The following is a 14,112-nucleotide window of genomic DNA, read 5'->3' on the forward strand; positions in this document are numbered from 1 at the left end:
ACATGACTCCTACTGGCCATTATGCCCTAATGTCCCCGTGTGCAGTTCACATTTATACCTCGAATTAATGCAACACTAAAGTTCTCATGCTCCATGAACAATTATAAATATCCACATATCACTATATTAATAATTCCGAAAACCTTTCCACAGATCCAACATGCTTCACTTGAAATAGAGATATTTGAAAATAAGTATAATTTGCAACACATTACATAAATCACTCACTTTGATATTCTGAGCTTTGACAAGATAACCCTACTAAAAATCTTGACACACCAAACCCCTAATTTTAATGGATATCCCTAGATGAACCCTAACTAAATGGAGTAGCAGCTCTTTCTAAGTTTTGGACCACTTCTTTGTTGACACCTTACTTCCACTCACAACTTTTATTATATTTTTACTCTCTTTTCCACTCTTCCATGTCTCCCACCTTCTCAGCCTCTCTCTCTCTCTCTCTCTCTCTCTCTCTCTCTCTCTCTCTCTATTTTATATCTCTCTTTCCCTCAAAACTCTTTCATTTCATCTACACGCATAGAGAGCAATGATACCATTTTGTCACGCCCCAGCCCTCGAGTCGGTGGGACCCCACGACCGGTGCACGAGTAAAAGTAAAAGTAAAAACTAAATATGTAAAACAAAGGTTCTCTTACACAAGTAATTATTACATAATCTTTACAAAGAGTACAAAAATAAGAAATACTCTTAAATCCCTTGTCTAACACAATCTCACCTCGTCAAGCACGAAAAATGTGTTAGCTTTTTCTAAATCGTAAGTGACCTAGTCGACTTATCGACCTTTTAGATGAACGTTTTGGTGACCACCTCTAAATTTTAAACGAAAAATCTCCTTGCCAAGGAAAAATACCGATTTGAGTCGAGTTGATGGCCCTGAAGCAGGGTTAATGTATCGATAATTGTGTACCACAAAAGTTTTACCAATCAATCCCACTACCATTTAGTCATTTCTACCAACCATTCCAAGTTAGGTGCTAGCCTGTCGTACAGGTCGCATTAGGCGGCTCCGACTTGTAGGTGACCCGCGCATAGTGCTAGCCTTCATGTGATCATAGTACTAGAGCATATATTATTACACCTAGCCTGTCATACAGGTCACATTAGGTGACTTCAACTCATGTGTTAGCATAGATTGATGAGCAATAGATGCAGTCGTACATGTCACATTATGTGACTTCGACTTGCATGCTAGTATATATTGTTCAGCTTATGATTATATTCATATTGCTGTTGAGATATTCTGTTGTGGCATATTTCTAGATTTATTGTTGGCATGCATTTGATTTCATAGTTATACGTAGTATGATTTTCGGAAAACTATACTTGTTTTACGCAAGGGGTTGCAATGTTTTTAGAAAGGTTTTTTTTTTATAAAACTTTATTTTCAGGCCCACTCACTCTTGTTGTTTGCCCCTCCAGGTTCCAGTAGCAGAGTTTTCATATCAACGAGGATTATTGGCAAATCTTGGTGTAGACGATTACCATCGATGATATAATTCTCACCCTATTTTACTGTATTGTACTTATGCTCTGTCATCACGTGTGAAATGGATTCATTTCCACTCACCATGCACTCTTGCATTTAGTCACTTTAGGTTTATATTTATTCAATTTTTCCACATCACTACACTTTATGGCTTTGTCACATTCTAGGTGTTGGCCAACACAGCTCGATTCGGAGTCTTAGTAGACATTCCAGGTCGGGGTGTGTCATAAGCAATAATCCAATCGTTAACTTCCATATCATTTGTTTACAAAATTTAGTCTTCCTACCTAATTGAAATGCCAGACAAATATATACTTTAGACATGAAAATCCATAAATCTAACATAGATGAGTGTATAATTTAAAAGACTATACTAAGTGTAATGACATTTTATTGTAGGACCATGATTTTTAAAATTTGAAGTAAGACAACTCGGAATATGCATACTATATATACATATACATATACTTGAATATCCATAAATAGATAAGTGTATAATTTAAAAAGCCTATACTAAGTGTAATGATGCTTTATGAGGTGATAAAACTATTTGGGCATACATTAAAATGTCAGTTTTGCAAGGATTCAAAAGTGTTCTGGCCTAGTTAGAAATGTTTCTGGGTTAAACAAACACTTTTAGAACTTTATGGCCTTGTTTAGCATGCCATAAATGACCACCGGATACTACTAATAATACAAAGCGGATGTTTCGTGAGCTTTATAATAAAATAAGCACCGGATTATTTAATCCAGCCCCACTTGTTTTGTACCCTTCACATCCGCTTGTTTATCTCGTCCAAAACTTTTGTATTATTAGTCGAGTGGATCTCTCTTGCTCACACCGGCTCACTCCGTCCCTCTTTCGCATCACTCTCCTTCAACTCTTTCTCATCGCCTGCTATCTCTCGTCTAGATCCCAAGTTCGTCTTTGTTGTCTTCTTCCTTTTCTTCTCTGGTTCTCCCTCCTCATTTACACACACACCCCTTCCACCTCTTCCGTTCACCTTCGATCTTTGACAACAATACTTTTCCATGGGTTGAAGGAGGAGGAGGATGATGATTCAAATTCTTCCAATTTGGACTCTGACGAACAAAGAGGACAACGAGGAAATGAGCTAGGCTCCGACGAGGAGGGGGATAACAATTCGGATATGGGCTCTGACTAGGAATGGAGCTGGGCTTCGACGAGGAGGGGGGACAAGAATTCAGATTTGGGCTCTGAGTTCTCGACCCTGGCCACCTTCCTCTGTAATCGGTCACTAAGGGTGGGATTTGATGCGTGGGGAAGATGGTGAAGAAAGGAAGACATAACTGGAAAGAGACCTGGTTTTTTTTTCTTTGTTTTTCTCATTTTTTCCCCTTTTAATAACAATTATTCTATGATTTTAAAAAAAAATTATTATAGCCCGATGTATTATCTGATGCACAAATTAATCCGATACAACACTAAACACTCGACTAATTTAATCAATACTATCCGACGACTATTTATACTATCCAATTGAAATAGTCAGTACAGTCTAAACTGCCAAATGAGGCCTATGTGACAACACTTTATTTGATATTTTAAGAAACAATTTCAAGTGAATTTTCAAACAAAAACTTTCTCACAAAACAAAAAATGCTTTCTATAAATATTGTGATTTACGATTCAAAACTAGAGTGTCGGAATAAGAATTTGAAATTGGCGAATGATTTGATTGTGAGAAGCAAAGAAGTAGCATAAGAAGTTTTTGGCAGTGGCAAACGTTCAGTGGTTGCAGCCGCCTGACCAGTATGGGTAGAAGGTACAAGGTTTTGTGACTCGTGTGTTAGCGCAAGGTTCTTTTACCCATTAAGATAATATATAGTTGTTGGTTGGTCTAATAGATGGGCCTGAAGATCAAGACATTGGGCCTATAAGTTAGCCTAAGGAACTCAGTAGGTAGAGCATTACTGCTGCAACGAAGAATACGATACTTAGATAATTTTACTATTAGGCGTAGGGATGACAACAGGGTGGATCGGGTTTGGATATGTCACTCCCATACTCGAACCTGCTTATTTTTCATAAACCTGAAACTATAGAATTCTTGAACGAGTTTTTTCCGTAACTGAACCCCTCAGATAACGGATTTCCACCGAGTAAAGATTTTTCCCATTATGATGTTTATATATTTTAATATTTATTTATATTATTAATTAAATAGTAAATTTTAAATAAAAAAGGAGATTAAATAAACTACTATTATTAATACAACTTATAATGCATATAAAAAAAATAATATCAAATATTTATATTGTCAAGAAAATATTTATACTATTGATAATTGATAAGCATATAATTATACTTTTAATGAATTTTGCATATAATTACTAGCATGGACTTCCATATTTAATAATGCATATTTATTGATAAGTTCTTCTCCATATAGTAAATATTTATATTTTTTTTATTAAAAAAGAAAATGATTTGGTTTCGGGGCAGACACCTCAATAACCATAATCGGATCCAAAATCGAAAAATTTACCCCACAATTACCAATAACCGTAAAATACCTGAAATTTAATCTCCCAAACCAAACCATTTGGATTCGTTATTTGCGGGGATCAGATTTGACATGTTAAATTATCATCTTTGATCAGATACTACAAACAACAAAAAAGACAACACTATCGAGGATACCTCAGGTCTAACAACTATATGCATGCTACAACCTGAAGTTTGTAACGTTTGACATGTAGTAAGCATTTATAAGTGTAAGCTTCTTGGAGGTCAATGTTTAGTGAACTTATTTAGCAGAGAAGCACCTGTATATCTATCACGTGTCCAACATGCGTAGCATGAGACCTTGCTAACCTTAATGTGATATACACCGTCATTTCCGGGATAATGAATGTCCAGTTGGCTTTCCAAATGGCTAGGAACTTAGTTTAAGGACTTATTAGTGATTATGGAATACAAGTCTCCCTATCATAACCTTGTTTATGACATTGCTTCCATACCTTAAGTCTTATGGACTCATTCATAGTATATTATCTCCATAATATAAAGTCAAACTCCTAAATGAATTAATCTTGCCCGATTATTAGTTAATTAAAATTAGTTGTTACATAATATTCAATATTACAAAATTTGTTTGTAGAGCACATGCATAAACAATTCAACCCATTTCTATAGGCATTGAGTGAGACCCAAATGTCTAGGGCTTTTAATTTTCTCACCCCCCCCCCATCATTCAATGGGCTTAACACGTAGGTACGACCTATCAGCTATTCCTCTATTGTCTACTTGACATGTGGAAAAGAAGTGATATTTACACAGTACTACTTACATGGTTTTTCAGGTCGACGCGTCTCGAGCACAGCCCTCATCAAAGAATGGTTGGAAAGCACTTTACCCATGCATTAGGCCTGTTAGTATTTATGTCCCTTTATAGACTTCTTTTCCCCATCACTGGCCAATGCATGGCTCGGAGTTGACGTTTGGACAGACCTGTCTTTTGAGCTTCGGTGCTAGAAAGTTATTAGGTCCTCCAATTGGCTTAAGTGATCAGAAAGTACTTTAAGTTCTGTGTTCATCTCTTCTTGTCGATTGACAAACCATGACCAGGATCGATCGTTTGATGACAATTGTCTTTCATTCTCATGATGGTGCTTTGTCATCTGAATTCATTCGACTGGCTTGTAGGCCCAAGGTCTTTGATCTCTTATTCCTTTAGTGTGCTCTGTCAAGGTCCATTTGTTAAGCCAAATAACTATATATTATTTTAATGGGTTTAAAATGATCATGCATTAACAATATGTATTTATAGCTGGCGGTGCCATTCATACACTCATTTTTACTTCCCATACATCCCTTTTTAACTTTGTCATTTGATATTCTTCAGGTCATTCAAACCGACGACCTGAAATATAGAGAGGTGTGTGGGAGGTAAAAAATAATGTGTAGATAGCACCACCTATTTATAAATACATAATTATGAAATAAACATGAAAAAATATTATTTTTCTTTTTCTATGAGAATTTAATTAAATGCATAGGCTAAATATGGTTAATTTAATGGACACGACACCATTCTAGAAGGGGTAATGCTATCCGAAGGTTATGGATGAGTAAAAACAAACTCAGGAAACAATCTAACGCTAGTGGATAATATAGTACAATCTAACTAGAATAGATAATATACCAACACCCTAACATAAGAGTAAACCAAATTGCTAACTAGTTAAGTTTTTCAGTAGATTTATCTATAAAAGTAAGCATAATGAACTTTAGCAATATCTCTAAGGCTGGCATATGGAGTTATGTGGTGAGGGTATACAACACAGAGTTCATAAATGATAAATTAAACACACAATGATTCTTTCAGCCCTATGTATCAAGTTTGTTTAACATCTCTAATGAGTATTTTTAAGTCATGACTGATCTGGCATTTTGAAGCACACTATCAAATTTTATTCTATTCCAACTGGTATGTTAGTTATTATATTATTATCATATAGGACCCATATTAAAATAAAACAAACATTAAAACTATTTTTAAAATTTTATATTCTAGTGGATGATGGGACCCAACGAATTAATAATAGGGAGTTTTAACGAAAAGTCCAAGGTATTGTTACTTTAATGAAAAACCACATTTTTACACTAAAAAGTCAATCTTGATATTATTCATTTTACTATTTATTTTGTCCTTATCATTAAAACTCAAAGTTTTCAAACCCTTTTAATTAGTTTTCCTTTAATAATAATCAAATTGCAATTTTTTTTTAGAAAGAATAAAATTGCAATTAAAACAGCTGCATCAAAATTAATGCTAATCTAGATCACCTAAAATTTAGTTTGATTTGAAACAATGTTTACCGTAAAAAACGACTACATAGCATTCTATCTAAAATTTGGGGATGCTCTAAATCCACATATAGATATACCCTATTGTCTTTTCTGGTCAACCGAAATCCACCATACCTTAAAAATGTTGGCAAACTATGTGACACACCCCAACCTAGGAAGGTCGAAGCGTGCTGGCCATCACCGTGAGGTGACATAACCATAAGGATAAGTGATGTGAAAAAGTGAATAAATTTAAAACTAATCAGAACTAATTATACTAAACAGTGAAAGAGTGTGCAATTGTGGGAGTAACCCACTACAATTATTCAGAGCCAATCCCTAGCCAGAAATGTGCAGACGTGGACGTCGGGCCCCTAAGGGGGGGGTGGATTGTAAGATCCCACATCGCCCAGGGAAGAGGATCCTCTATGCTTTATATGTACATGCCCACATCCATATAGCACGAGGCCTTTTGGGAACTCAGTGGCTTCAGATTCTATCGGAACTCTGAATTTAAGCGAGATTGGGTGAGAGCAATCCCAGGATGGGTGACCCACTGGGAAGTTACTCGTGAGTTCCCAGAAACAAAACCGTGAGGGCATGGTTGAGGCCCAAAGCGGACAATATCGTACTACGTCGGAGTCGAGCCCGGGATGTGGTAGAGCCCGGGTCGGGATGTGACATATGGATCATGGACGAATGACATGGATTTATAGTGCATGCGCCAAACCATATATCTATACTATTATCAAGAAAACCCTCATTGTCAACCTTTTTCCCTTGGTTTTTCTATTTTACCCTCACTTTTGATACACACTATTGACAAAAGGAGGGCAAAATAGTAATTTTGTACCTTTTGACAAAATGACAATCATATCCCTATTTTTCCTATTTTATCCTTTTTTTATACTTGTTTTTCCAATTTTATCCTCATTTTTGATACACAATATTTACATAAAGAGGACAAAACAGTAATTATGCAATATTTCTCACTTTTTATATACAATATTTACATAAAGAAGACAAAACAGTAATTATGTAATATTAAAAAAATATGCACTTATTAAGAGAAATTGTTCACACACATAAAATATGTGCTTTCTACTAATATACATGATGGTTTATAGAGGAAGAAGCTAATTGGTAGCTCATCTCCCAAGGCCTTTGTTTTACTTTAACATTTAGATCTGAAAATTTGTCTCTTGCATTCTCTTCACATGTGCAAATCATATATAATAAGGCCTTCAAATAGCACACATAAAACAATGTGTGAAAGACACAATAGAAAACTACCACAACTAACAAGTTACCCCAAGAGAAAAATGCCACTAGTTTCGGAAATTTAAAAGTTGAAACGCGTGAGAATTAGATTAGTGCAAAGGTCAAAGGGTCAACTTCAGATTAAATATATATATAAACAAGAATGAAGGATTTGTATGTTTGTGCCGTGGAAGATGTCTCTCTCTCTCTCTCTCTCTCACTAGAATTATTAATACTAATTGTTTATTAACTTTGAGTCTTGAGTCTTGGCCGCGTTCGATCAAAGGCACAGTAGAAATGCGGCCGCTTTTTTCTTCTTTAGTAATTTAGTCAGTCCAATCCCCTTTTTCAGTCTTTTCTCTCTCTCTCTCTCTCTCTCTCTCTCTCGCTCTTCCCCCTCGTCTATATATCAAACCCTTCTTCTCATGACTTGTAATCCCCAAGCTAAGGAAATCCTAACAAGGTCAACTATTCTGTACACTGCACACTAAATCCCAAACTAATCCGTATTCTTTGTCTCCCAGCTCAAACCAGACAAAAGGAAATGGATATTAATAATGTTCATGATCAGATGAGATCAGCAGGTTATGGCTCATTAGCAGCAGCAGCAACTCATGATCAACCAATTGAAGGACTGGATTTAAGAAAAGGCCCATGGACAGCCGAGGAAGACTCCATTCTCAACAATTACGTCAACATCCATGGTGAAGGTCACTGGAATTCATTGGCTTGCCATGCAGGTACATATTCTCTTTCGACCCTCTTCCAAGACAGTGAAGGAAAATACCGCTTACCAATAACTGTTTAGTTAGTCATGGAGTTGTCGTATGGACTATCTACCATTTCTTCCTTTTAAGCCTTTGAATAAACAGAATTCGTTATTAATTATTTTGGAAAGTAATTTACATGCATCATAGATTAAAGCTATATATAGTTACCAATCCTTCATTTTCAAAATTCTAGGGAAGATTTATGCCTGGTCAATTCTGATCACTATGAATTTTGTCAAAGTACTAATATGATAATACATGGCCATGCAGGTCTGAAACGAACTGGCAAAAGCTGCAGATTAAGGTGGTTAAACTACTTGCGACCAAATGTTCAACGTGGAAACATAACTCTCCAAGAACAACTTATAATTCTTCAACTTCATTCCCGCTGGGGCAACAGGTACATATGTATACATATATATGTGTGTATGATATATTTCTATTAATACACGTATATCGTTGTTTCTAATCTTCTGTGTGTTTTGTTTTAATGGCACAATTAAATAATTAGATGGTCCAAGATAGCCGAATACTTGCCCGGTAGAACAGACAATGAGATAAAGAACTATTGGAGAACAAGAGTGCAGAAGCAAGCAAAACAGCTCAAGTGTGACGTTAACAGCAAACAATTCCAAGACGCCATGCGTTACATCTGGATTCCCCGTCTAATTGAACGGATCGGGTCCTTGCCCGAAGCTGTACCAGATCAACCCAGTACTTTTATCACTACGACATCTGAGTCCGAGTGTCAGTACTTGGTTGATCCTAATTTCGTGCCTGAAACCTCTGGCAGTACTTCATCAGACTCATATGATCAGGTTCAAGTTTGTTCAATTCCCACCGACCCAACTAGCAGTGGTGATGAATTCATGACTTATCCATGCAGCGGTCAATATGGTTCAGAAAACGGGTCGGGTTATAGTAAAAATGGTAATTCAGATATTCATGGCTTTGAACAAAGCAATTATTGGTCAACCGGTGGGGACACATCAGTGGAGAACTTGTGGACTGAAGAGAATATATGGTTCTTGCAACAGCAGCTTAGTGATGACTAATATTGGTGAATGGATCGAGCCATCGAGGACTAGTTTGTTTACGTGACGCATGGGTGATTCCATGACTTAATTGTAGTAGTAAAGTTGAGTTTACAAACTTTTGTTGTACGCATTCTCAAAGTAGAGGAAGACCATGAATTTTTTGTCAAATAGCATAAATGATCAGTTTTTTGAGATTTAATTGTAAAAATAATCAGTGTTTATTACGTCGCCATTATATCATCATTGCGTTGTTGTTTTATCATCGTTGAGTCATCAATATATAATTAATATATTATGGTGATAAGTTTGTTGGAAGATAGCCACTGTGGTTAAAAAAAAACCAAGGATTTAAGCGCTTGCGGTGAAGTTTGTTAGGATTTGTGCCCAAAATTGAAAATTCCACCAACTTTATGTTGATTATTAGCACATGAGCCAGCCTAACGTGTTAACAATTAACGAAGAGTTCCATTTTAGCCTAATATGTGTACGGAAAGTTCCATTTTAACTTAATATGTGTAGCTCACGTGCTAATAATTAACAGAAAGTTGATGAAATTTTCAATTTTGGACATAAATCCTAGTTTTTTTTTTACCTTATGAGCTATCTTTCAACTACTGTATCACCACGGGGACTAATAATCCAATTAGGCCAAACTAATAATTGCATTTTTTTTTCTTTTTCTTTTTGTTTTGAGTTGAGGTTAATTTTATGCAAATGAGGCTGCCCAGTTTTAGCATGTAAAGGAACCAATCTTGTGTTGCAGACTATGACCAAACATTTTTTTCGAATGATAGATATCTTATTAGTTAAATACGAATGAATTACACTAATCCCGGTTGTCAAAATGTTGAAAAGCCACGCTGAAATCTCTCAAGACCACGACAACTTCCCCTCTAATAAGGAATGAGATCAAAGGTGATGCTGAATGAAAAATTTGGCAAAACTAAGATCATTCTGAAATTAAAAGGTATGGCTGCTATATTAAAGAAGAGGAGTTATAAGAAGAAAAGAGGTCCATGATTTTGACGTTTCACATTATTTTTGTAAGTCCTTTAATTTGTGAAGGCAGATTGTCTGCCCTCCTATTTGGATGCCCTTTTTATCTGCTCCTATTTTGTGTGGTCATGGTTAAGCCACGTCAACATTTTATATTGATTTTTTTTATAGCATTAATAAGACAAAAAACAATAAGACTATAAAATGTTGACGTAACTTAACCATAACCGCATAAATAGAAACGATGGAAAGAACATTCAAACAGGAGAGCAGACAATCTGCCTACTTAATTTGTAACTTGCGATGCTCTGGACAATACGGTGGGGACTGCTATGCTTGTGCAACTGATAAGTACAGATTTTACAGAAAGTAAACGTGAGAATGCTTTTGACGCTAGAATGTATTAAAAAAAATTAATAAGACTTTGGCAGAGACTGAGGAGTCTTGAAAGGTTAATTTGGATTTAAGCACTAACGGCCGCAACCCTTGAAGTTGAAGCACGTTTGGACCTTATTTAAGTCCTGTATATCATACATAAATAAGACGGGTCAACCAATTAGTTAGCCTTAATCCATTGCATGTTTTGCAAATTCTTCTCAATTGGAATATAATAAGACAACTAACCAGGCAAAGGATAGTATAATATTATATAATACATGTCATTAGCACTCATTTTCTTGGTTGTAATGATCAAGTATCACTCTTATTAGATTCACTGTTATTGGCCAAAAGTCCATCTGCCGTCAAATTCAACACGGATGTATATCGGTCAACTATACATTTTCTTCCAGAAGAATGTTTTTTGTTAATTTTATACTCGACATATGATGAGCAGCTATTAGCCTGTGGGTTGACAATGTTAGTAGAAGAAAATTGGATACAATTTAGAGATGATTTCCAAAATGGTAGCAGCCAGAATGGACATATTGACGGAAAATGATATCATAAATACAAAACTTCAATAACCTATCATAAAGATAGGTGGATATGACACTATACAAAAAATGACACATATTTTGTTAGAAGTTAATACTCCGAATAGCGTGACATTTAGTTATATTTTCTCCAACTTACAAGTTTGAAGGAGGAGGTTCTCTTAGATATCATATCATGAAGATGACAGATGCGGTTGAGAAGCTTAACTCCAGAGGTGTTAGCATTGGAGAAAAGCAACTGATTTTTAGGATCCTACAAGTCTTGCCTAACATGTTCAGTCAACTGAAGATATCCTACAACACTTAGGACAAATCTTGGACAGTGGATGAATTGATTGCTCAATGTGTACAATAAAAGAACTGCTAAAAGTAAGAAAATGGCAAAGAAGTTGAAGCTGCCAACTTTATGCAAGCTGCCAAAGGGAGGAAAGAGACCAATGCTACTTCTAGTAAAGCTTCTAAACTTACTAAGCATGCTAATAAGTCTGGTATGTATACTAAAAATTCTAATTCCTCTAAATCTAACAATCTTAGGATTATGACTTGCAAAACCAAAGGTCACTGTAGGAAAGATTGTGAAACTCAAACTGTCTTCTCGATTTGTTTTCCAACTTAATGATGTTCTTTATTTGCCTGGCATGAAAAGAAATTTGGTTTCTTCTTCAAAGTTAGTCAAACAAGGTTTTTTTTTTCTTGGTGATGATGCTTGTGTCAAATTTTTCCAAAATGGCTCACTTGACCTAGTTCTAGGCAAAGCTTACTTGAATGATGATTTTATGAAAATTTCATAACATTGTAGAAAACAAACACATGCTTGTTTTGAATACAACTACTAAAAATATGCACGATTTTGATCATGCTTACATGTTATGGCATAAGAGACTACGTAATATCTCAAAAGAAAGAGTTCTTCATCTGGCAAAAATAAATTTGATTCCCTCTTTCAATTTCAAAATTGCGTTCGATTGTATCATAGGTAAATTGACAAATGTTAGCATGTTATATGCTAAAAGAAGTCGTTTTAAAATCTTTAAAAGTGAGGTTGATAAACAATTGAACCTAGTAATTAAGATTGTTAGATCATATAAGGAAGAAGAATATTTTGGCAAGTATATTGAAGCTGGGAATAGAAAGGTCATTTTGCATACTTTCTTGAGAAACAAGGCACAGTGGCACAATATACCACAACTGCCATAACAGAATAGAGTAGCAGAGAGAAGAAATCTCTAGTAGCGATGGTTAGAAATATGATTTCAAGGTCCAAGGTGCATGTTTTTCTCTGGGGAGAGTCTTTGAATACTGCAAACTGCATATTGAACAAAGTTCCGTCAAAGGTTGTACCAAAGGCACCCTTTGAGATGTGGAATGGAAGAAGACCAAGTTTTGATTACTCTCATATTTAGGGATGCAAAGTTGAAGCAAGATTTTAACAATCCAAATGAAAAGAAACTTGATTCAAGAACCACCTCTTGTTATTTCATTAGATACTCAGAGAAGTCAAAAGGTTTTAAGTTTTATTATCCACAAGTTCATACAAGAATTCAAGAAACACATAATGCTATTTTTCTTGAGGATGAAGATGTGTTGATTGGGATCCAGATTTTTTTTTTTTTTTTTTGTTGAAGAAATTGATCAATCTGAAAATATAATGGTTTATCTCCATTAAACTATAATTACATATCTATGTTGCCTCTAAGGAAGGAACAAGATCAGGAGATGAAGGAGTCTAAGGGAACATAAACCCAAATTGCAACAGAACAACTCAATGTGTCAACTGAACATCAGATTGAGGTTGTTCAGGAGACTGAACAAACACCAATTTTTTAGCCAACTTTGAGGAAATCTAGCAAGGAAACCGGCCATTTCAATAGATTATGTATGTTTTCAAGAAGTTGAAAATGATATAGGTGACATTGATGATCATATAACCTATCTGTAAGCAACGAACAGTCCTCAAGTAATTTTATAGCAAAAGGCAATAGAAGAAGTATTAGAATCAAAGTTTAAAAATAATGTTTTGGCTTTGGTAGATTCAACTCTAAGAATTAAACCCATAGGCTACAAATGAAATTATAAAACTAAAAAAAAATGTTGCAGGAAGGATAGAAAGGTACAAGGCGAAGATAAGGTATTGACTACAATGATACCTTTTCACCTGTTTCTTCAAGGATTGTATGAGAATGGTAATGGCTTTGACAACTCACTTGTTAGATTAATCTGAATATAGTCAGCGGAATAGGATAATCACAGTACCAAAGTAACCACTAACCTGAAGAAGACATCTCTTGGAAACTAGGGATCTTCTGCAGCTCTCCTCAACTGGATGCAATTGCTCAATCAATGGGATCTGAGTATTCTTTTGTTTTGCTTATTTGAGTGAGCGCAGGGACCCTTGTTTTTATACCGTATACGATGATGATTGATCAGGACTCTTCCCATTATGCCATCCTAATTAATCTAACCTTATCACCGACAAAACCTCACATTCACATCCATTACAAGTGTTTCAACACTATCGTGACTGTTATTGCTGAGACTCCTATTATACAAAATCCTTATCAGCTTACAACCTTAGTTAATTCTAATCTCTTATATCCTCACGTTTCCAAACTAAAGATAATCAAGTGTTCAGCTCTCATTAGAACTTACATTCTCCCACTAGAGCTGACACTTGATTCAACGGTAGCTGGCCTTATGTGAAGTTATTCTTAAATGGCCACGAGATCAGTACCAACTTGAATCACGAATACAAGTTCAGGTCATTAATCAGTATTCATGAAGAACTAAAGGG

The 14,112-nt window shown here is 35.5% G+C and overlaps 1 protein-coding gene across 1 annotated transcript; it reads left to right on the top strand.

Moving 5' to 3' along the window:
* Window positions 1–7,958: 7,958 nt before the first annotated feature.
* On the top strand, window positions 7,959–9,614 carry LOC137709528 (transcription factor MYB108-like). The gene is made up of 3 exons (XM_068448613.1): window positions 7,959–8,323; window positions 8,624–8,753; window positions 8,865–9,614. The coding sequence occupies exons 1-3, from the start codon at window positions 8,128–8,130 to the stop codon at window positions 9,406–9,408; spliced, it is 870 nt and encodes a 289-aa protein (XP_068304714.1). The 5' UTR covers window positions 7,959–8,127; the 3' UTR covers window positions 9,409–9,614.
* Window positions 9,615–14,112: the final 4,498 nt, after the last annotated feature.

This window comes from Pyrus communis, chromosome 11 (genome assembly GCF_963583255.1).
Source record: "Pyrus communis chromosome 11, drPyrComm1.1, whole genome shotgun sequence".
Lineage (NCBI taxonomy): Eukaryota > Viridiplantae > Streptophyta > Magnoliopsida > Rosales > Rosaceae > Pyrus > Pyrus communis.

What these genes read in the sequence shown, in the direction of transcription:
- LOC137709528 (XM_068448613.1), top strand. Translation starts at nt 8,128, where the DNA reads ATGGATATTAATAATGTTCATGATCAGATGAGATCAGCAGGTTATGGC. An exon ending in TTCATTGGCTTGCCATGCAG is followed by an intron (nt 8,324 to 8,623) that starts GTACATATTCTC and finishes ATGGCCATGCAG; the next exon opens with GTCTGAAACGAACTGGCAAA. An exon ending in CATTCCCGCTGGGGCAACAG is followed by an intron (nt 8,754 to 8,864) that starts GTACATATGTAT and finishes TTAAATAATTAG; the next exon opens with ATGGTCCAAGATAGCCGAAT.